This window comes from Haematobia irritans, chromosome 1 (assembly GCF_050003625.1).
Source record: "Haematobia irritans isolate KBUSLIRL chromosome 1, ASM5000362v1, whole genome shotgun sequence".
Taxonomy (NCBI): domain Eukaryota; kingdom Metazoa; phylum Arthropoda; class Insecta; order Diptera; family Muscidae; genus Haematobia; species Haematobia irritans.
The window spans coordinates 81,929,238-81,954,579 of record NC_134397.1 but is presented as its reverse complement, the minus strand read 5'-3'; the positions used below and the strand labels follow the sequence as shown (position 1 = coordinate 81,954,579).

General features: G+C 34.2%; 1 protein-coding gene across 8 annotated transcripts in view; it reads left to right on the top strand.

The window, feature by feature from the left end:
• Gfat1 (Glutamine:fructose-6-phosphate aminotransferase 1) overlaps positions 1-25,342 on the top strand; it is a 104,112-nt gene that overhangs the window by 37,205 nt on the left and 41,565 nt on the right. For all 8 annotated transcript variants that reach the window (XM_075290973.1, XM_075290968.1, XM_075290970.1 and 5 more), the window contains exons 3-4: positions 23,672-23,869; positions 23,929-24,242. In XM_075290973.1, coding sequence (XP_075147088.1) covers positions 23,672-23,869; positions 23,929-24,242 — 512 coding nt within the window. The remainder of the gene's footprint in view (positions 1-23,671; positions 23,870-23,928; positions 24,243-25,342) is intronic.

The window sequence follows — 25,342 nt, the reverse complement described above, 5'->3', positions numbered from 1 at the left end:
AAATTTTATGTCTTTAGGAAATTTTGTCAAAATTTTATTTTTATAGAAAATTTTTGCAAAATTTTATTTGTATAAAATTTTTTTGCAAAAAAAATTGTTGCAAAATTTTATTTCTATAGAATATTTTGTCAAAATTTTATTTATATAGAAAATTTTGTCAAAATTTTATTTTTATAGAAATTTTTGTCAAAACTTTATTTCTATAGAAAATTTTGTCAAAATTTTATTTTCTTGACAATTTTTGACAATAATCTTCCAGTGGAATTTTTGTTGAAATTTAGTAAAAAGTACCTTTTCGATTAAAAAATACCTTCTTTGTACTTTCTTAAAAATTGTATTTTCCATCCCTGATGCGCATCACTGATTATTATGTTAGGTCCAAATTGGAGTATTGTACCATACACCGCAACTAATGTGAACCGAATTGAATGGGTGCAGAGGAAATTCATGAAAGTTGCACTTAGTTCAATAAATTTTCGCAAAAAATCGCTTCTGTAACATATACCCCAAACACATTTTACTTCAAGCATATATATTTTCAGGGTTGGTCCAAACAAAATATTGTTTGTATTGTTCAAACATATTATGTTTCACCTTAGGGCATACACTTGTAGTAAAAAATTTTTATGAAATTTTCTTTGTGTGGATATATTTTTAAGGTGCCAATTGGTTACTTCCATTATTTTACTTGCAGCATACTCTCTAGGTCTATCTTTCTAAACACATATATGTTTATAGGCTATTTCCAAATAATATGCTTAGATGCAAACATATATTATATGCAAACATATATTATATATTATTAAACATAATATATGTTTGCATCTAAGCATATTACAAACGGTTTATGTCCCAAACATAATATGTTCTAACATATCACAATGGACTGAATAGTCTAAGTGAGCCTGAATCTTAATCGGGCTGCCACTTTAACCTAACATATTAATATAACATGTTATGCTAGTTTATGAACATTATATGCTTGCACTTAAAAATATGGTGTTAAAAAATTTGAGTTCAAAACATATAATTTTTACCCCCAAACATATGAAAAACAGTCTTTTTCGTCTGTGTACTTCTCGAAACGAATTAACAACCTCTACAAATTAAAAAAAAATCAATATTTAAATGTGTTACAAACACAATATTAATGGCTATCATATCGATTTCTCAATGCGTGGTATCGACTACGGGACACACTGTTGCTGAGACTTGGGTAGATGACTTGACGTTATTTACTGACTGGGTAGCTTGTTACAATTTTGGTTAATTTCAAATTTTTATTACGAAAAAATAACCACAAATTCACTTAGATGAGCTCCAAATTTTGTGAATGTTCACCATTAGTATTGAACAATGAAAACCAATCATAATTATGCAATAAATGTGCAATATTATCCCCTTCGCCCCACAATGCCATTTTCATTAGCTTCGTAAAAAAAAGAAATAACAACAATTCAATGGACTTTCGCTGCTGCTACTAGGCTTGTTCGATTTTACTCATTACTTTGCTCTGACGACACCGCAGCAGCAGAGAAGATTGGACGCTGCTGGTGCTCTAGCTTTAACATTTCTTCAACATCCATGACTGTCGGCTTAGGTTCGACGTTGCTTGAAAATTATCACAGACACGTTCGCATTCAGTAAAAGCGGGTGTGTTACCAATTTCAATTCCAATGCAAAACGTGTACTACCCGTCGAACTCCTCCCGCAAACCACCCACATTTGGGATAGAAGCATCGATACCAACAGCAAATCTAATAATAACGATCACATACAGTAGTAATCCAAGCAGTCATCCAAACAGCCAGTTAGTTACCAATCACCACAAACCGAATGTAGGAGCAACCAAATTAGCAGCCCAAAGATACCCACCTAGGTATCAACAATGAAGAAATGAAGAAACAGCAACAAGAACAGCAAGATGGAATTAAAATAAAATTATATGACACAAGTTTTGCAAGAAGTCAAAACCTGAATTACATTTCATGAAGAAATCCACAATGAGAAACAGAAACCTGATTGCGGCTATGTTTCATGACACGCAGCAATAGCAGGCAAGACCAGAAGTAAAACAAAATCAAACAGAAGCCTCACAGTAGAACTGGAAGAAGTAGGCTTCTTTACCTATTGAATGTTGCCATCTGTAGCGAAACAAAAGGTCTTTATTGTTATTTTGGATATAAGAATTGATAAAACTTTTCACTAAGTATTTATTGAACTTGTCGGAATTGATTATATAATATTCACTTTTAAAATCGATTTCGTGATAACATTTTCTTGGAAGAGTAGAGGGTAAGTGAAGAATATCTCTTGTCTTAAATGTAGAAAAAAAACATCTAAAAAACTAGAATTTTGCAAAAACCAAAAGATCGATCGTTAATATGTCAGCACAATCTTCTGAATATTTGGAAATTTGTGCACACTTATTATTGGTATTTTATTAACACTTAATAAGTAACTATAGTACGGGCATCTTTTACTTATTGTAACGTGGCTATAAAGCTAATCCGTATTCCGAAATAAGAGATGATTTTCAACATTTTATATTAAGGACTTGAAGTCAAGTTTAATTCAAAGTTTTTTTTTTTTTTGCTGAATGAAAAGCAAGCCCGGTTCAAAATATCTTTACAGGAATGATTTTAGTATTTATTTCGTGCTGAACAGCGGCGAGTAAGGATATTTTTAAGACACAATTCTCTTTCAAATTTACGGTATACGTATTTAATACTAGAAACAATTCGAATTCATTCCGTTTGCCTTTTTTTTCTACAACTTCTATCAAATTCTTTTACAACCATGTTAACGACCATTCAATTTTCCACATTCAGTTTCGACTTCAAGTAGAAAATATGCCTTGTTTCAAGTAAGATAAAGTGTTGAACAAATCTCTTTTTTTAAACGCTGTCTTGCTATCTAGTAAAGATACAAAAATCAACCAATTTAAAGACGAGTTTTGAAGAATTTTTCAAAATTATTAATGCCAAGTTTATCTTACTCAAACAAAATTTTCTTTCATACATGGACGAAAAAGACTGTTTTTCGTATATTTGGGTGTAACAATTATATGTTTGGAACTCAAATTTTTTAACATAATATTTTTATGTGCAATCATATAATGTTCATAAACTAGCATAACATGTTTGGGACGTATATGTTAATATGTTAGAACATATTATGTTTGGGACATAAAATGTTTGTAAATATAATATGCTTGGATGCAAATATATATTAACTTAGAAATAGCCTATAAACATATATGTGTTTAGAAAGAGAGGCCTAAAGAGTATGCTGCACGTAAAATAATGGAAGTAACCAATTGGCGCCCTAAAAATATATCCACACAAAGAAAATTTCATTAAAATTTTTCACTACCAATGTATACCCTAAGGTGAAACATAATAAGTTTGAACAATACAAACAATATTTTGTTTGGACCAATCCTGCAAATATATATGCTTGAAGCAAAATGTGTTTGGGGTTATGTTACAGAAGCGATTTTTTTGGAGCGTGTATAAAAATACTCATTTTAAAGCCGAATCACTTAACGATAAGAAAACAAGTAAGGAAAGTCTAAAGTCGGGCGGGGCCGACTATATTATACCCTGCACCACTTTGTAGATCTAAATTACCATATCACATCCGTCAAATGTGTTGGGGGCTATATATAAAGGTTTGTCCCAAATACATACATTTAAATAGCACTCGATATGGACAGAATTTGATAGGCTTCTACAAAATCTATAGACTCAAAATTTAAGTTGGCTAATGCACTACGGTGGAAAACAATGTTAGTAAAAAAATATGGGAAACATTTAAATCTGAAGCATTTTTAAGGAAACTTCGCAAAACTTTATTTATGATTTATCGCTCGATATATATGCATTAAAACTTTAAGAAAATTAGAGTCATTTTTACCAGTTTTCGACTCAGCAGTGGCGATTTTACAAGGAAAATGTTGGTATTTTGACCATTTTTGTCGGAATCAGAAAAACATATATATGGGAGCTATATCTAAATCTGAACAGATTTTAACCAAATGTGGCACGCATAGCTACAATGCTAATTCTACGTACTCTGCAAAATTTCAATTAAATCGGAGTAAAAGATTGGTCAATGTGGTCATATGAGTGTAAATCGGGTGAACGATATATATGGGATCTATATCTAAATCTGAACCGATTTCAATAAAATTTGGCACACTTGACTACACCACTAATTGTACTCCTAGTGCAAAATTTCAACCAAATTGGGGTAAAACTCTGGCTTCTGGGACCCTATTAGTCCATATCGGGCGAAAGATATATATGGGAGCTATATCTAAATCTGAACCGATTTCAATAAAATTTGGCACACTTGACTATACACTCAGAGAAGGAATATGATCACCTCAAACATATTTCAAGAGCAAAATGTTATTTTTGTATGGTGACCATGTAACATGTTTGTCGATAAAATGTTATTTTCTCTTCAAATATAACCTGCTTGCCGAAATCAGATACATGATTTCCGAGAAAATAACATGGTTGCGAAAACCATGTTACATGGTCACCACCCAAAAATAACATTTTGCTCTTAAAACATGTTTGAGGTGATCATATTCCTTCTCTGGGTGTAGTACTAATTGTTCTTCTTGTGCAAAATTTTAAGCAAATTACTCTGGCTTCTGGGGCCGAAATATATATATATATAGGGGAGCTGTATCTAAATCTGAACCGATTTCTTCCAAAATCAATAGGGTTCTATTCTGAGCCGAAGCACATACTTGTGCCAAATTTGAAGTCGATGGACTAAAACTGCGACCTAAACTTTGATTACAAAAATGTTTTCACGGACAGACGGACATAGCTATATCGACTCAGGAGCCCACCCTGAGCATTTTTGCCAAAGACACCATGTGTCTATCTCGTCTCCTTCTGGGTGTTGTAAACATATGCACTAACTTATAATACCCTGTCCCACAGTGTGGCGCGTGGTATAAAAATGACTTCATTGAAAAGTTTATCGACTTTTGGAAAAAGAAAACAAGTAAGTAAAGTAGAAAGTCGGGCGGGGCCGACTATATCATACCCTAAACCACCATTACAGAATTAGTAATCATAAGCATTTGTGGGGTAACATATAGGTCTGGGAGATAAACCGCAGTTAAATATTTAAGAAAATTAAGGGGTACATGTCTATGGGTGCTTTGTGTCAATCTGACTATAGCTCATAGTCAATGTTGCCAGGGAAAATGTTCGGTTTACCCTACAAGGACAAAAAAAAAGTTCCCTACTTTCCCATACATTCCCAAACAATTTTTCCTACTATATTTTTCGTTAAATTTAAAAAATTTTACAAAACAAAAATGGTTCTAAGTACTTTATTATCTTAAAACATGAATATGCAACGTATATAACTTAGAATATAAATTTGTATTACCACCACGGTTGCCACAGTTGGTAGAATTCTACCCAAATTAGTAACCTTTTTTGTTAAATCTCTATAAAAATAAAAGTTTGGAAAAAGTTTCTATAAACAAATTTTTGTGAGAAATTTTTCTATAGAAATAAAATTTTGAGAAAAAATTCCACAGAAATAAAATTTTGAGAAAATTTTTTTATAGAAATAATATTTTGAAAAAAAATTCTATAGAAATACAATTTTGACAAATGTTTTATAGAAATAAAATGTTGACAAAATTTTCTACAGGAATAAAGTTTACCACACATTATTAAAGATTAAGCCTTGCCGGCTCTAATTTCCTCCTCTAGAGCCACCAAAATCTAAAAATTATTACAAATTATGTTGAGTGAAAATGTCCTACATTGTGGCCCTACGTCCCTACAAGACGCTAAATATTAGAAAACCCCTACATATAGGGAATTTCCCCTACTTCTAGCAACACTGGCTGTGTTGATATTGCACCTACGGAGTTAGTATGCCACTAATATTGAGCCCATTATTAAAAAAGAGAAAATCGTTAAATTAGTGTGGTTAATAAATCAAAATTTGTAAAAATCGAGCAATATTCTTATGTAAAAGCTACAAGTACGTATAAATACGATCGGCTAGTACAACAAAATTTGAAATTTAAGTAACATTGGTTAATAAATAAAGGTATTATGGCCAAATTTGGGAAAATAGAGCGATGCATATATATGGAAGCTATATCTAAATCTGAACCAAATTGCATAATATTTTGCGGGTTTGATTAATACCACAAAAGGTTAGGTTGTGCAAGATTTGAGTAAGATAAGTTAAGAAATGAGGCCTGAATGGTCAAACATAAGGTTATTAGGGGCGAATTTTTCAAAATCGGGTGATACATATATGGGAGCTATATCTACATCTGAACCGATTTCGATGAAATTTTGCACATATAGTTAGTACTATAGAGGACTGAATCTAGCAAACTTTTAGTAAGATCGGTTAATAAATAAGGGTTCTATAGCCAAATTTGGGAAAATCGGGCTATAATATATATGGGAGCTATATCTAAATCTGAACCGATTTCGATGATTTTTTTCACATATAGTAAGTGCTATAGAAGACTACATTTAGCCAAATTTGGGTCAGATCGGTTGATAAATTTTTTTTATGGCCAAATTTAGAAAAATCGGGCGGTACATATATATGGGAGCTATAGCTAAATCTGAACCAATTTCGATGATTTTTTGCACATATAGTTAGTGCTATATAAGATTATATTTAGCCAACTTTGAGTAAGATCGGTTGATAAATAAAGGTTTTGTGGCCAAATTTGGGAAAATCGGGCGATACATATATATGGGAGCTATATCTAAATCTGAACCGATTTGGATGAAATTTTGCAGACTTGAAGGGCGATGGAAAAGATTACCTTTTGCCAAATTTGGTGACGATGCGTCTGCAAAAACGCGCAACGTGACCCCATTTGTCGAAATCGGGCGATACATATATATGGGAGCTATATCTAAATTTGATCCGATTTCTTCCAAATTCAATAGCGTTCGTCCTTGTGCCCAAAAAACTCCCTGTACCAAATTTCATCAAAATCGGTTAATAATTGCGACCGGAATCCTGTGAACAACAAATACATGGACAGACGGACGGACTGACGGACGGACGGACGGACACCAAGCGCTAGATCGACTCAGGAGGTGATTCTGAGTCCATCGGTATATATTTTATGGGGTCTAAAATCAATATTTCTGGTAGGCACATTTTTTGGCCGATCAAACTTATTATACCCAAACCACTATGTGGTTTAGGGTATAAAAAACTTTATGTCATAGAAATTCGTCTTCTATGATAAACAAAATTCGCATTCGTATTTTAAGGACATGAAATCTTTGGCCTCACGACAATATTTTTTAGTATTGGAATTATCGGTTATAATTTGGATTTTGTAGCTGTCATTTGTTTTTATGTGAATAGATTTCTAAATATATCCCAAAACGGGATATATTCACTACTATTTACACCGAAATTTTTGATACCATCTCAACTCCTTCAATATAAATATTTAAATCTGAACCGATTAGGAGAGAATATTTTAAACTTATACAAAATCTCTAGACTTAAAATTAAGAGCAACTAACGCCCTGGGCGAATCACAATGTCAGCAGGACAAATAAAGATAGAACCATTTCTATGCAATTGAACAATAAATATTTTATGATTATCGGACAATACGTATGTTTAGAGGTATCACTGCTACTTAGCAGTGACGATTTTACAAGGATATTGGATAGATCTCCCTATGATAGTAGGTAACTTGTGGGTTGTGAGATATTATTTGGCCAAATCGGGCGACATTTACACATGTCGGAGCCTTATCCAAATCTAAACGTCCTGAGGAAAGTGTGACATTACAGTGTGTAGGATATGACTATTGTGGTCATAATGGCCTAAACCGGAAGAACGAATTCGACGCACCTAAATAGAATAATAACTCTATTTTCTGTGTAAAATATCAAGTAAATTGGAGTAAAATGGGTGTAAAATATGATATATTCTATCTTATTTTCCCAAATCAGGCTTACATGTATATGGGATCTTCATATAAATCTGATTAGCCACCGTAGTGCAATGGTTAGCATGCCCGCCTTGGTCATGGGTTCGATTCCTACTTAGACCGAGCACCAAAAAGTTTTTCACATGTGGATTATCCCACCTCATTGATGCTGGTGACATTTCTTCTTCTAAGTGGTTTCACTGCAATGTGGAACGCCGTTCGGACTCGGCTATTAAAAAGGAGGTCCCTTGTCATTGAGCTTAACATGGAATCGGGTAGCACTCAGTGATAAGAGAGAAGTTCACCAATGTGATATCACAATGGACTGAATAGTCTAAGTGAGCCTGATACATCGGGCTGCCACTTTACCTAACCTAACCTTATCTAAATCTGGCACATTTGACGATACTGTTACTTATACTCCTTGTGGCAAAGTTGGAGCAAATCAAGATTTTGCTAGTTTTGCAGGTCATATAAGTGCAAATCGAACGAAAGATATATATCGGAGCTGTATATAAATCTGAACCGATTTCAACCAAATTTGTCATGCATAGTAAGAAGGTTAATTCTACTCCATGTGCAAAGTTTCACATCGTAAATCGGATTAGAACTTTGGCCTCTGTGGTCATAAGTGTTTAAATCGGGCGAAAGACATAAATGGAAGCCATATCTAAATCTGAACCGATTTTTTCTAAAATTGTCTCGATTTTCTTTGAGCCAAAATAATACTTTATGTCAATTTTTCACACTAAAATACATTAACATGACGGACGTATATCACTAAATCGACTCAGAATATCTGGTATATCACAATGGATTGAATAGTCTAAGAGAGCCTGAAACTAAATCGGGATGCCACTTTAACCTAATTATATCTGGTATGGTTTCTGATAATTTCCTTATACAAATGACATGTGATTAAAATGTCTTCTCCAAAAAAGTCGGATTTAATAATGAAGACAAAGGTAATTGATGTTATTGAATTATTTATGTTTGGCAACACTGTGTCCTATTTTCCATGCATATGGCACGTTTGGGGGAGTTGCCGGTGTGTGCTCTGTTTTACTAACCACATTCATAGACCACATACATCCACAAGACCGGCACATATGCATTGAAGCCCACTGTCCTCACACTGATAGATACTATTTGCAAACCGGGGGGAGAGAGATGCCTTAGTTGATCACCGTCATCGATGTATCTGCAATTTAAACATTACCCCACACTGTATTTATTTTCTCGTTCGGCCCCTCCCTTCAATTCTCACTACGGACTTGGTTGCCTTATGCCAATCCCTTGTCTACGAGTATTTGGCAATTTTTCCATTCTTTTCAGTCTGGTGTTGGTATTTCATGCTCACTTCATGCTGTGATATTTGGTTTCGTCACTCTTTTCTTCCCAAATCATGTGAGCCAATAAGTTGGCCATATCTTGTATTGCTGCTTTTGCGGCGGGCATTAAGAATCCTATACAGACAAACCCATGTTCCAATGTAATATCCTCATAATACATATGTGTATTGGGGTGTATCGTTTAAGTTCTTAATTAAAAGATAATAATTTGCAAGAATAAAAATCACGAACTTGGAAGCCTAAAATCTTGCAAGATCAGCTAAATCCTTGGGCCTTCTTGAGTGAAGGTACGAAATTTAGATGAAAAATTGGGAGCCACCGTGGTGCAATGGTTAGCATGCCCGCTTGCATACACAGTGTCGTGGGTTCGATTCCTGCTTCGACTGAACACCAAAAAGTTTTTCCGCGGTGGATTATCCCACCTCAGTAATGCTGGTGACATTTCTGAGGGTTTCAAAGCTTCTCTAAGTGGTTTCACTGCAATGTGGAACGCCGTTCGGACTCGGCTATAAAAAGGAGATTCCTTGTCATTGAGCTTAACATGGAATCGGGCAGCACTCATTGATAAGAGAGAAGTTCACCAATGTTGTATCACAATGGTCTAAGTGAGCCTGATACATCGGGCTGCAACCTAACCTAACCAAGATGAAAAATTGTGATGTCTAGACGCTCACCAAGTCAACTTGGGCGATCAGTGTATATAAGTTAGATGCTCAAGACCCCGAATAGGGGGTCGATTTATAAGGGAGCTATATCAAAATCTGCGTAAGTAGGTCTTCGAACTTGATCTGCTTACAGACAAAAGATTATGCACGAATCGTTCGTTATTGAGGGCTGTAGCGTGATTGTGATACTTTTGGTGATAAACGTTGATGGTTTTATAGGATCCATCCAACAATCCTGCAGTCTATAGGGCTTTGCCCAAATAAATTTGACAAACATTCTTTTCCTCTGTTGTTTAAGCTACACTTGTAGTTTAGTCAATGCATGGTTTTAAGCTGAAATAAAAAACAACAACAATGATTAAAGAACAAAACCAACAATAACAAAACAAAACGAATGAAAAAAGAGGAAGCACGCTCACAATAAACACAGCCAACTTTCGGCATAAGCCATGATAGCCGGCTTATGAAAAAAAAAACCTTTTTTTCGGAAGGTTCAAGGGTGGTTCATTGTTGGGTTAAATGAACTGCCTGAATTTATTCTGATAATTGGTTGATAGTTTTGCTGCAAGTACCCAGCAAAATTGCAAGTACCCAGCAAAATTGCAAAATTGACGCAGAAGCGATGAATTTAACATGGGCTTGTCATAGGACGGAAGTCCTCCATTGAAACAGCCGTTGCACTGAATTTGCATCACTTCTTTAGGTGTGATTCGAATTCAATGTTTTGGATGTAAATTAAAAAATTCTGTGATATTTTGTCAAATAAATAATTTTTATAATTTTTTATAATTTTTAATGGTTTCTAACACTTGTCGGAAACGTTTGACCTCAAATATTTTCAAAAATTCACAATTTTTTCAGATTGGATTTAGCATTTTTTTCGACAAAATTTAAATGATTTCTACCATTTTATGAATTCGTACTCTGTTTTTAACCTATTTGAAACAAAAAAAGATAAAATTACCCATTAAAAGTATGAAAAAACCAAGTTATAAAAAAATTAATTAAAATAACTTCCTGGGTAGTTAAAATAAAGAACATCATTGGGAGTGCATCTTCTGGAAGTGCTTTTAAAGTTGTGCCTTTGGAAGAACTTCCAAATTTTTTTGCTGGGGTAGAGAATGCTGATGAGGAATGTCGTAATTCCGAAACGTGCGTCCATCCAACCATCTGCAGTCTAGGGCTTGGCCCAAATAAATTTGACAAATATTCTTTTCCTCTGTTGGTTAAGCTACACTTGTAGTTTAGTTAATGCATGGTTTTAAGCTGAAATCAAAAACAACAACAAGGATGTAAAAACATTTTCGTAAGGACCAACTGAAATATTTTTTTTATTTTTCTTTCCGGTTAAATGCGTCTTCCTCACATCTTTCTCACTTCTACGAGGTTTATTTTGTTATTAGCACTTTTTGCTGTAATACAAACAATGTAGAAGAAATTATTTGATTTTATATAGTTTTTTATTTTACTTTTCGCCTGGACGGCGAATCGAACTTCCCACCATAAGTTCCTTAAATTATAGAGCATAGTTTTGGGCGCCCACGAGTCGACGTAAAGAAACTTTATTTAACAGAAATATACCTTTAGTTGAACACTTTCTTAAAAATAGAACTTTTGGAAACGAAGATAATGTAATTTTATATTCCAAAAATGTTCGCCAGATTTCGAAACGATGTGCGGCATTACATACTACTTTATTAATTTTGTACTATGAAGCTTCAAAATGATAAGACACATTGTGAAGTTTCATAAAGACTTAATGTCAAAAGGAAAAGTGATTAACATAAACAAAATGGACTGTGATTTGGAAACAAAAGTTTTTTTTTTTTTTTTTTAATTGTAAGAATTTTTTTTGTTTGATAAAAGTTTGAAATTTTCGAAGAAATTAAAAAAAACACGATCGAAAGAACAAGGTTTTCGATACACGTTTTCCAAACGTTTTTGTTTCTTTGCGTACATCGTCTTAGAATAGTCGAAGATCAATTTTCGGATGTGTTATGACAAAACTTATTATACCCCCATTCTATGGTGGTGGGTATAATGATCTTATCCATGAACGAAAATAGAGTTAAATTGGCTTTAATGTCTATCAAGGTTCTATTGTTGCTTGAGTATATAAGAATAGACAATTTACAAAATACTTTATTGTAAAGACGTTTTTAATTGAAACGTAACGTTGTTTATTTTTAAAGACGAGTTCAAAGTTGGAGTTTTAAGTTTTGGTTAACGCTCAAACTAAATTTTTCCCCCAGTATAAAGATTGCTTATGTGGCTTAGAACCAATACCAATGGCATTAGCAAAGACACATTCCAAAGATTTTGTATGTATGATTTGTTCAGTTTAAGTTGTTGTTGTACTGGTGTACTGGTCGATAAATATTTTAACCTTTTACTTTGTTGCCTATATTTGACGTTTCTCACTGATCCACCCTTATGTTCTCGCTGTCGGTTTGGGTGTATGAAAGCATACATCCATAAATATGTACATATTTATTTGAATATGTATGCAAAAGCCGGTTACTGAAAATTTGCAAATTACAATTTACATCTGATTGTCCAGAATCGAATGGCACCAATTCAATGCTTGCGCCATAAATATGTACTCGTAACGCAAATTGCCAACATGAATGACTTTTGGGCTCTGACTCTTTTGGTTGTAGCCACTGTCTGTGGACTGCTGTCATGTTCCTGGGTTCGTGATGCTTTTATAGCTAAAAATATTTTAGTTTCGGTAATAGTTCGTTCGATTGTTATCTAAAGTTGTTGTCTGCAAGTTTGTTTTTTTGGTCAGTTGGTTGGACGAATTCGGATGACCGTATGATGACCAAATAGCATTCAAATATCTCGCCTCACCCACCTAAATGGTCGCCTAAAATAGACTACAACTGATGAAAGCTGCAGGATATGTATGAAGTATGTAGATGTATTCACTTATAAATTGACACATGAACATGTGCCTGTCTCTGTAGTCCTACCATGATATCAATTATGTAAAAAGAAGCCCACAAAAAAATGCTTGAATGGGCTTTATCAGATGTACCCAAATCTGATCATATTTGTATTTGTATTGAACAATTGGGACGATTATACATACTGCAATGTAAGAAGAACGTCATGACTTTTTATCCATTATATAGCACATACCATGAACCCTGTGTATGTCGAGTTTACTATGATATTTGTAGCAATCATGGTGACAAGAATTTCCTTAAATTTGAGTCAAACACATATTTCAATTTTCGGTAAAATGAACTATTGTTTGTAATTTATTTATTTATTTACACGGCTAATAGCAGCCGGGACATTGCAAAATAACTTTCTATTCAATTAAATATAATTCTATATTCCAAGTGGACCAGAAGGGACCCTATAGGCCAGTAAGGACTACAGCGAGTCAGAAGGGACTACCAAGCTAGTTATTCAAGATGGGTCAGTAGGGACCCCGTTGAGTCAATAAGGGCTCCGCGGTACTTAATAAGGTTCAACATATATTAACAGATGAGTCAGAAGGGACCCCATTGAACCAGACAAAGTTTAAAAAGTGTCATCATAGTCGGTAAGGGCGCGGAAAACAGGATCATAGAAACAGCAATTAGATGAGCAGGATCAAAATTTTTTATAATACAGCTGAAAGTTTAAGCCAACAACCCTTGGATCAGAAACTCTGTTGTTAAAATTAAGAATAATTTCCTTGATAGCACGAATCAAATCAGTTAAATAAATCAATTAATAGACCGAATTAAAATTTTTACATAAAACATTAAGTGGATTAAATTAGAGGTGTGCGCGTGACACGAAATTCTCGTGACACGCGTGAATCACTTGAGTCGTGATCAAAATCCAAAGAAACTCTCGTGAATGTGCGTGAATGGGACTAAATTAAATATGTAGTGCGTGAGAAATAAAATCGGTTGGTGAATGTGCGTGAATAAAATTTCTGCAAAATCACACTGACGACGACAAGTCAAGATTTAATTCATACTCGTATGTTAACTGAAATTAATTTAACTCTCGAACTATATTCTATTTTTGAATTTTGTTACATTTGCTGATTTTCGTTTGGAAAATATCGTGAGTCTCGTGAATTTGTCGCGAATCACGTGAGTTGTCGTGAATCGTGCGTGAGGGTGAGTCTTTAAAAGTAGTTCATGCGTAAGCGTGCTCGAGTACTGGTTTTCATTTCGAGTACTGGCGTGAGTGGGATTGGCTACCACACATATAGTGAGTGAGTGTGCGTGAATAAACATTTTGCTTCGTGAATGTGCGTGAGTGTGAGTGAAATTTCAGTCTCGCGCACACCTCTAGATTATGTCTGCAAAATTCTGTCTTTAAAAATACAAAGTTCCTAGTTATACGATTTGGAACATTGTAGCAAATTATCGATGTTAAGTAGTGTGAATCAGTATCTCCCTTAATAAGTTTAGTGAGAAACACAATACCATGCATAAACCCTCTACGTTCAAGAGATGGAAAATCTATTAACATAAGACAACTAGAATATGGAGGTAAATCGTATAAATTATTCCAGCCAAGCCCCATCAAAGCAAAAATAAAAACTGCTTCTGTACAGATTCAATACGATCAATTGAACAACGATAACTCAGTGATCACACAACACATGCATACTCTAATATCGGTCTAACCAGAGTCGTAAACACCATCTCTTAATGAAACCCAAAACACTAGTTGCCTTATTGACACATCCCTCAATATGAAGACCAAAGTCAAGCCTGGAATCAAACAAAACACCTAAATCATTAAATCTAAGCACATTCTCAAGCCTATGGCCCCAAATATAGTACTCAGTCTGTTCACAAACTCTACGCGAAAATGTCATCTTGTTACACTTCACAAGATTGAGTAACATACAATTCGAAGCACACAAATCAGCTAACTTGTCAATGTCCTCCTGAAAAAGTAAAGAATCACTAGAATTATCAAATGAAAAAAACAACAACATCATCTTTGTACATCAATATCCTCGGTGATACACTGAAAAAAATATTGTCGGGGGTCAAAGATTTCATATCCTTAAAATTCGAATACAAATTTTGCTTAGCATAGAAAACGCATTTCTCTAATATAAATATTTTTTCCTTGTCCAAAAGTCGATAAACTTTTCAATGAAGTCGTATTGTCCACATAATTAAGTGATTTGACTTGAAAATTGGTATCATAACAAAGAAAGAATTTTTGGGATAAGGTCAACTTGACTTTAATAATTCAGAAAAATTCTTTAAAATTCATGATATTGTCTTAAATTTTTTTTGTCTGTTTGCATCTTGACTACAAAGCAAAAATTCGTTCAAATATAGGACATGTCTTTCAACACATTATTTTAAAGACGTGTTCTACTTGACACATAGCACAATTCCTTATTGAAATGGAGTCTGAATAAAGTACGCAAAACTCAATTTTAAAAGAGAATTTTGTCTTAAATGTATCCTTACTTTAAGTATCCAATTCTTTGGATCGGAATCAATATCAACATCATTAGTGTACAGACAAAATCTTTGGAACTGAAAAAGCATTTTTTTTCAGTGTTGATTGCGTAGACTGTCAACCACAATCGGAGACTGTCATCCACAATCGAATTACTTGGTCTTCTAAATTGTAACTTAGTCCATATGGAGTCTATGTTAGACAGTAAGGCACATTGAATACCTAACATATATAAGCAAATTCAGTTCTTGATAGGTTTATATAAATAATTATGAACCTATACACAGAAAATAATATTATAATTTTTGAGCTAACAATAAATTGTTGTTACAGAAAATTTTTAAGTTCAACAAAATTTTTGTTGATATAACAAAATGTTTGTTAATATAACAAAATTGGTTGCAAAAATCGTAATTGTATTTACAAATTACGTTGTTAGCTCAAATTTAAACATAATTTTAATTGTATTGACAATCAAATTAATTGATATTTTTTTGTGTGTATGAACCCATTTTCGGTAGTTACACCCAGAGAAGGAATATGATCACCCCAAACATGTTTCAAGCAAATGTTAGTTTTGGATAGTGAACATGAACCAGAAATTAAATTTTGAGGTAATAATTATCCCCATGGGATATTTCTGTCAGTTACTGCTAACAATCCCTCCGGAGTAATTAAATTTTCGGATACGCAAATTACACAAATTTCTTTAAAACCGGTAAGGAAAGTCTAAAGTCGGGCGGGGCCGACTATATTATACTCTTCACCACTATGTATACCAAAATACCATCCTAACAACTTCAAATTTGTTGGGAGCTATATAAATTTTTTGAACTTTCACAAAATCTCTAGACTTAAATTGCTTAATGACCAGGAAGAACCACAATGACAAAATTTGGCACACTAAAACAAAATGGCTTAAAATTTAATTGCACTCTTTGTGCAAAACTTCAACATTTTCGAAATAAAACTTTTGACCCCGTGGTCATTTGAATATATATCTAAAAGATATATATGGAGGTTATATCTGAACAAATTTTGACCAATTTTGACCAATTTTGACATGCATAGCAAGAGCGTTAATTCTATTCTTTATGCAAAAAGCGGAGTGAAATTTTGGCCTCTAGGGCCATATAAGTGCATATCGGACGAAAGATATATATGACAGCAATATCTAAATCTGAACCAATTTCAACTAAATTTGACATGCATACTAAAAATATTATCCATTCCCTGTGCACAATTTCAAGTAAATCGGAGTGAGCCTTTGACTAACGGTGGTCTATATCTAAAACTGAACCGATTTCAATCAATTTCGGTGTGCAAAGTTATAATGTAAATTCTACTTCCTGTGAAAATTTTTACGTAAATCAGAATAAAACATTGACCTATGGGACCATAGAAGTGTAAATCGACCGAACACCAAAAAGCTTTTCAGCGGTGGATTATCCCACCTCAGTAATGCTGGTGACATTTTTGTGGGTTTCAAAGCTTCTCTAAGTGGTTTCACTGCAATGTGGCACGCCGTTCGGACTCGGCTATAAAACAGGAGATCCCTTGTCATTGAGCTTAACATGGAATCGGGCAGCACTTCAAATATAGGTTTGGACTGTACATTTTGTTTGGAATGCTAAAACGTTATTGCGTTCCGAGTGTTTGGCATATGCCAATATTCAGATAATTTAAATGAAATAATTTTTGACACTTAAACAATGACATTTTTCCTGAGGAAAGTTCTTAATCTTTTTTTTTTAAGATTCATTGTAACATATTTACATAGAAAAAATATATTGTGTCTTCAATTCCAAAATTAATCGATCCAATTATTTTAAATGGAATTGTCTTAAATCGCAATTAATTAAGAAAACAATAAAATTAAGAAAATAAAAAAATAATAAAAAATTTGAAGTTTTTAAAGAATTAAACATTTTATTTGTTTCTGGTTAATATTTTCTATCTCGTGTTGTGGGGACTTCCCAAAGTCCAATATATGTTATGTTCACAGAAAAAAAGATTGTCAAGCAAATTCGATCAAGGGGGTTTTTCCCTTTCAAATGTAAGTATTTGCCTGTTGGGGTTCAGGATATAATATTGTTAACTTTTGTAGCCTTACAGTTTAATTATTGGGTTTGTTTAAAAATTGGTTGTATTGCTCATCCAACCACTGACACACTGATACTGTCCAAAACAGTCATCCATCATATTGGCATGGAATGGTTATTTATCCGACTCTTTGGAAGGGTTAAAGAGTTTAACCCCCGAAACATAGCGTAGATTTGTTAAGGGTCACTACATAGTTAGGGCTCCTATTGTTCAGTCGCCATTGACTTCTGGCCGATTCACTTATTTTCAATCGAACCGAAATAGTCAAGGGGCTAAAATCCAAAACTAACCGAAGCATTAATCAAATCTGACCACTCTATTTTTGGTGTTGGTCCTTTTTGGGATTTTCCTATTGTAGAGGACGGCTATTCATGCGGAAATTTCAATTGGTTGCGAGCGAGAAACGTTTTGAGAAAATAAATCCTTTTCAATCACGTTTGCACCATAGAGATGACTTCTCCAGCCTTCGTGGCAATGGAGATGGTGAAAAACATTAACAATACATACAGGGGCCAAAAGAAAAGCAATTCAGCTGCATTCAAGGGAAACCTTTTTCACATTTCACCGACTTCAATCCTCCTAGGAATGGGGTTGGCGGGCCATATATAAAAGAACTCTTAAATTATTACTTAGGACATATTTTTTTCTAATAGACATAAACGCTTGCCAATAAATGGTCCAAAATATTAGCAGAATATTTTCAAGTTCTTTTCCTGTTTGCTGACCCTCTCAAAACAACAAAAAGTTTAATTCTCCGAAATCAAATCTAATAGCAACTCACAAAGGACTTTCAATTCCGTTTGTATTTAGGATAGCGGCAAAAATAAGCAATCATTTCGTAGAAGGAATGACAATGATTCGAATAAATGAAATCGATTACAATCAACATCAATAGAAACAGTCAAAATCAGCTAGCAATAAAAAAGTAGGTCTTAATTCGTTAAATTATTAATCTTTCCTTAGAATGTTTTTATACCCTCCACCATAGGATGGGGGTATATTAACATTGTCATTCCGTTTGTAACACATCGAAATATTGCTCTAAGACCCCATAAAGTATATATATTCTGGGTCGTGGTGAAATTCTGAGTCGATCTGAGCATGTCCGTCCGTCCGTCCGTCCGTTGAAATCACGCTAACTTCCGAACGAAACAAGCTATCGACTTGAAACTTGGCACAAGTAGTTGTTATTGATGTAGGTCGGATGGTATTACAAATGGGCCATATCGGTCCACTTTTACGTATAGCCCCCATATAAACGGACCCCCCAAATTTGGCTTGCGATTGCTCTAAGAGAAGCAAATTTCATCCGATCCGGCTGAATTTTGGTACATGGTGTTAGTATATGGTCTCTAACAACCATACAAAAATTGGTCCATATCGGTCCACTTTTACGTATAGCCCCCATATAAACGGACCCCCAAATTTGGCTTGTGATTGCTCAAAGAGAAGCAAATTTCATCCGATCCAATCCCCCGATTTGGCTTGCGGAGCCTCTTAGAGAAGCAAAAGTCATCCGATCCGATTGAAATTTGGTACGTGGTGTTAGGTTAGGTTATGTGGCAGCCCGATGTATCAGACTCACTTAGACTATTCAGTCCATTGTGATACCACAGTGGTGAACTTCTCTCTTATCATTGAGTGCTGCCTGATTCCATGTTAAGCTCAATGACAAGGGACCTCCTTTTTATAACCGAGTCCGAACGGCGTTCCACATTCCAGTGAAACCACTTAGAGAAGCTTTGAAACCCTCAGAAATGTCACCAGCATTACTGAGGTGGGATAATCCACCGCTGAAAAATGTCTTGGTGTTCGGTCGTAGCAGGAATCGAACCCACGACCTTGTGTATGCAAGGCGGGCATGCTAACCATTGCACCACGGTGGCTCCCACGTGGTGTTAGTATATTGTCTCTAACAACCATGCCAAAATTGGTCCATATCGGTCCATAATTATATATAGCTCCCATATAAGCCGATCCCCAGATTTGACCTCCGGAGCCTCTTAGAGGAGCAAAATTCATCCGATCCAGTTGAAATTTGGTACGTGGTGTTAGAATATGGTCTCTAACAACAACGCAAGAATTGGTCCATATCGGTCCATAATTATATAAAGCCCCCATATAAACCGTTCCCAGATTTGATCTCCGGAGCCTCTTGGAGGAGCAATATTCATCCGGTTGAAATTTGCTAATAACCATGCCAAAATTGGTCCATATCGGTCTTTAGTTATATATAGCCGATCCCCAATCACACAAAAATTGGACCATATCGGTTCATAATCATGGTTGCCACACGTGCCAAAAATAATCTACCAAAATTTTATTTTTACAGAAAACATTGTCAAAATGTTATTTCTATAGAAAATTTTGTCTAAATTTAGTTCTATAGAAAATTTTCTCAAAATTTTGTTTCTATAGAAAATTTTGTCAAAATTTTTATTTCTATAGAAAATTTTCTCAAAATTTTATTTCTATAGAAATTTTTTTCCAATTTTTTTTCTTTAGAATTTTTTTTTCCAAATTTTACTTCTATAGCAAATGTTGTCAACATTTTATTTCTATAGAAACTTTAAACTTAATTATATACGTATTTAATCGGCCTCTTTTAGTTTAATACGGTGTTAGGAAGTTGTAAGATACCTTGCCATCGGCAAGTGTTACCGCAACCCAAGAAATTCGATTGTGGATGACAGTCTTCAGTAGAAGTTTCTACGCAATCCATGGTGGAGTGTACATAAGCTTCGGCCTGGCCGAACTTACGGCCGTATATACTTGTTTTTTTTTTTACAAAAAAAAAAAAAAAACAAAACAACAAACTTTATAGTGTTATTCTATTATTTTAGGTTGACTGAGAACTCCATAGTAGTATCATGTCATAAATATACACTCATAGACAAATGTCTGCAAAATCAGCAGTATGCTGTTGTTTTAGGCATGTTTTCTCTTAGTACTGAATACAGAAATATAAGATTTCACTTGTTCTCTGTAATTGTTTTTAAAAATCTTAACACTTTTTAGGTTATTTCAGAACCTATATGAACCAATTTTCGCACCGTCGCACGACGCATCGTTACACCAGAGGAGAAATATGATCACCCCAAACATGTTTCGAGCAAATGTTACTTTTGGATGGTGACCATGAAAATCATATATCTGATTTCCGCAACCATGTTTGATCTATCGAACAAAAATTCTTAACATTTTTTAGGTTATTTCAGGCCACATTAGAAAATTCAGTCCACAAAAATGTTACCAAAAGAATTGTTAAGATCTCAAATTTGTTATACCCTTAACTACATGGTGGTCAGCGTATAATAACTTTGATTTGCCAAAAAATGTGCCTACCATGTATTTGTTGTTCGCAGGATTGCGGTCGCGCTTTTTATACCCACCACCATAGAATGGTGACGGGGGTATAATAAGTTTGTCATTCCGTTTGTAACACATCGAAATATCGATTTTCGACTATATAAAGTATATATATTCTTGATCAGGGAGAAATTCTAAGACGATATAAGTATGTCCGTCTGTCTGTCTGTTGTAATCACGCTACAGCCTTCAATAATGGCGCTATTGTCCTGAAATGTGGCACACATTCGTCTTTTGTTTGCAGGCAGGTCAAGTTCGAAGATGGGCTATACCGGCCCAAGTTTTGATATAGTCCCCATATAAACCGACCTCCAGATTTGGGATCTTGGGTTTATAAAAATTGTAGTTTTTACCCAATTTGCCTGAAATTAGAAATCTAGAGGTATTTTAGGACCTATCGGTTGTGCCTATCGGTCCATGTTTCGGTATAGCCCCCATATGAACCGATTTTGCGTCTTGGGCGTCTAGAAAGTGTATTTTCTATCCGATTTGCCAGAAATTGGAAATCTAGAGGTATTTGGGACCCTAAAGAGGTGTGCCCAAAATGGGGTGTATCGGTCGATGTGTTGATATAGCCCCCATATAGATCGATCTCCCGATTTTACTTCTTGGGCTTCTAGAATCCGTAGTTTTTACCCAATTTGCCTGAAATTTGAAATCTAGATGTATTCTAGGACCATAAAGAGGTGTGCCGAATATATTGAGTATCGGTACAGTTTTATATAGCCCCCTTATAAACTCTCCGATTTTGGGTCTAGATTCTAGAACTGAAATTAAATGTGCTGAATACCGTGTGTATCCTTCCATGTTTTGGTATAGCCCACATTACACCGAACTCCCGATTTAACTCCTAAGGCTTCTAAAAATTGTAGTTTTTATCCGATTTGCCACAAATTGAAAATATACTGGCACCCATAACAAAGTGTATGTGATTTAGTTTTATCGGTCCATTTGGTAAGCCCTCCATATAGACCGATTTCACTTATTGAGGGTATAGAAGGCACACTGATCATGAAAATTGCTTGAAACTGAATGCAAAATTTCCAGATTTTACTTATCGTAATCATTTAAATAATTGGAATGAAAATTCACAGATTTTAGATTTCAAATCAAGGCGTTATTTCATAATTTTCTTGCATACTTACAAGAGATGTTTATGATTCCTCTAAAACTCAAACAAAAAATGGTTCTTATAAATTCAGAATCTGATCTAGTCTTCATAGGTAAAATCTTTAACATACATTTATCTGTGGGAAGCGTAACGGTTGAACTGATCTGCTTGGGGAAATATCTGTCATCAAACCACCATCCCCCCCCCCCCCCCATGGTGGTGGGTATTTAAGATTCGGCCCGGCCGAACTTACTACTGTATATGCTTGTTTGGCATAAGGACGAACGCTATAAAAAATCGGATCAAATTTTGATATAGCTCCCATATATATGTATTGCCCGATTTCGATAAATGGGGTCAGATTATAATAAGTTCTTAACCATTTTCTGATCTGCACTGAAAAACTATTGACCTAATATGGAAGATTATGCAGTTTATATTTTAGGATATACTATTTTCACAATATTAAGGACAAATTTCTTTAAAATAATGAAATTTTAATTAAAACAAATCTTATAATCTCTTCTTCAAAATTTTTTTTCATTAAATTTAGGACACAAATCTGATAAAAATTTGCGTCCCTCTGGTAAAGTCGTATGTCTTTAAACTAAGGCAAATTTTCTTTAAAACAAAGAAAAATATTTTTGATTTAAAGAAATCGTCTTTAAATTGACAGATATATTGAATTATTAGATTTAAGCGGAAAACGCTTTATATATAGTCCAATCCAATGTTCCTGTATATAGAACGAAATCTTTCTTTCGTATTCCAAACGAAAGAAAATTGATTTTGGTTACTCTATTTCGAAAGGCAAGTCACTTCATATTTTGTTGTCGAGTAATCTTGACACATATTGTAAATATATGCTTTACAATATGTGTTTTATAAGACGGAAACTATGATATAGATATCATTTATCTATTTTTTTTTTCAAAGATTTTAAATCAAGGACTCACATTCTCAATATCAATCTCTGACAAAAATATTGACCCAGTGTGAAAGATTATAGATGGAATGAAGGACAACTTTCTTTAAAATAATGATCAAATTTTCTTTTTAATATTGAAGGGCATTTGAAGCGGACCCTATAACAATGAAACTCAAATTTCAGACCGATATGTTTACAATTCGTGAGAAATTTCTGCAGAGGTTCCGACCCCACTGCATACACTAATAGATTTATAGAGATCAATAATATAAATGCTTGATGGCGACAATACATTAAAAAACGGATTTACAATGTTACTACTGTGGGATCTCCCAAAAAGTGGGCAATTTTCTGGAGTCGTTTGATATAATGTGGAATAAATATCGACAATATCTGCCACTCAAACATACACCAAATCGCAATGGACTGAATAGTCTAAGTGAGCCTGAAATAAAGGGACTGCAACTTAAACCTAATTGTCAGAAGTTTCACTGTATAGTTGGCCCGATGACGTGAGTTCAAAGGAAAATTATGTTTTGTAAAATATTTCCTGATTATGTAATTAATTATAGTAGGTCAAAACAATTCACAACATGGGTTTATTTTGGCGCTCAAACTTTAACATTTTTTTTTCTCGACGTTTTGATAATAAAAATTCACTGTTCTCTTCTTCATGACATTCAATACATGTTGGTTTATTTTTTCTTCTTTTGTTTTTTGCAGGAATCTTTGCTTATTTGAACTACTTGACACCTAAATCTCGTTCCGAGGTTTTAGAGTTATTGGTTAATGGCCTCAAGCGATTGGAATACCGTGGCTATGACTCGACAGGGGTGGCTATCGATGGACCCAGTGGCAAAGACATTGTCATGGTAAAAAGTGTAGGCAAAGTCAAAGTTCTAGAGGATTCAATTGCGAAGAGTGAGTGCCTCCACACATTTGATTGCTTGACCTTAACTTATGCCATTTATCTTTTTCAGATTTTAGCGGCAAGGAATATGATGAACCAATTAATGTACATGTTGGCATTTCACACACACGTTGGGCGACCCATGGTGTTCCATGTGAGAAGAATTCCCATCCCCAACGTTCAGACTTTGATAACAGTTTTGTTGTTGTCCACAATGGCATTGTGACCAATTACAAAGATGTGAAAACCTATTTGGAAACAAGAGGCTACGAATTCGAATCAGATACAGATACCGAAGTCATTGCCAAGTTGGTTCACCATTTGTGGAAGAAACATCCCGGATATTCATTCAGAGAATTGGTTGAGCAGGCCATTCAACAATTGGTGAGTGTTCTTTTTGTATAGCATTCATTTAATGTTAATTCAAGCATGTTGCAATTAAAGACCTACTTACACGCAGAGAAAAATTATATCGTCGTCGGATTTCATGTCCTTAAAATATGTTCGAACATAAAAGAAGTTTTCGCTGAACTGAAGTCAACCTGACATTAATAAATCTAAGATAAAAACTCTTCAGTATTATTAAAATTATACTTAAGTTTGATGATTTTTTCGTATCCTGATTATAAAGCTAAAATTGGTGAACATTAGGAAACGTTTTTCAATACTTTATTTTAATGATTGTTTCTTCTTGAAAAATTATATAATTTATAGTTGAAGTCGAGTTTTTATGTGGAATATTAAGTTGCGGTTAGTATCGTCAAACCAAAATTTAAAAGTGATAAATACTAAATATAATTTCTCGCTTCCTTGGCTTGAAATCAATACTAAAAAATTATTAAAGTAAAGATAAAATAAAAGATAATAAAGACCCAAATTGAGTCATCTCCCCATGCCAGATCTGTAATGAAAACTAGGGAAATGCCAATTTGCATTTAAAGTTAGGCTTGTCCAGAGAAAACAAAAATAATTTTTTTTCCGAAACAAAATTTTAGGCCAATGAGGTTTATAGTTAAACTTGTCCCCTTAAAGCCAAACAAATCTTTATTTATGGTATCCATTGACACCTTTGTCCCCAACGAACTTTGTTTGGCTTGAGTGAAAAACTTTAACAATAAAAGAAAACCTCGTTGATATAAAATTTTGTTTCCAAGAGAAGAAATACATTTTTAGCGTGTATAGATTTGTATCTGGCATTCTGTTTTAATGATTCAATTAATCAAGTTCCTTCATATACTTTATCCCAAAAAACTCGAATAATAATTATAAGAGAAAGATAAAATTTTGGAACTGAATAAGTTTTTTGTTTCACAATATTATAAAAAAAAAACAAGTATATACAGCACTAAGTTCGGCCGGGCCGCATCTTAAATACCCACCACCATGAACCAAATATTAGGGTTTCCTTTGAAATTTCAGAAGGGCTTGATGACTTGAGGACACTTCCCAAAGATAAATTTAAAGATTTCACCTATGTTTATATC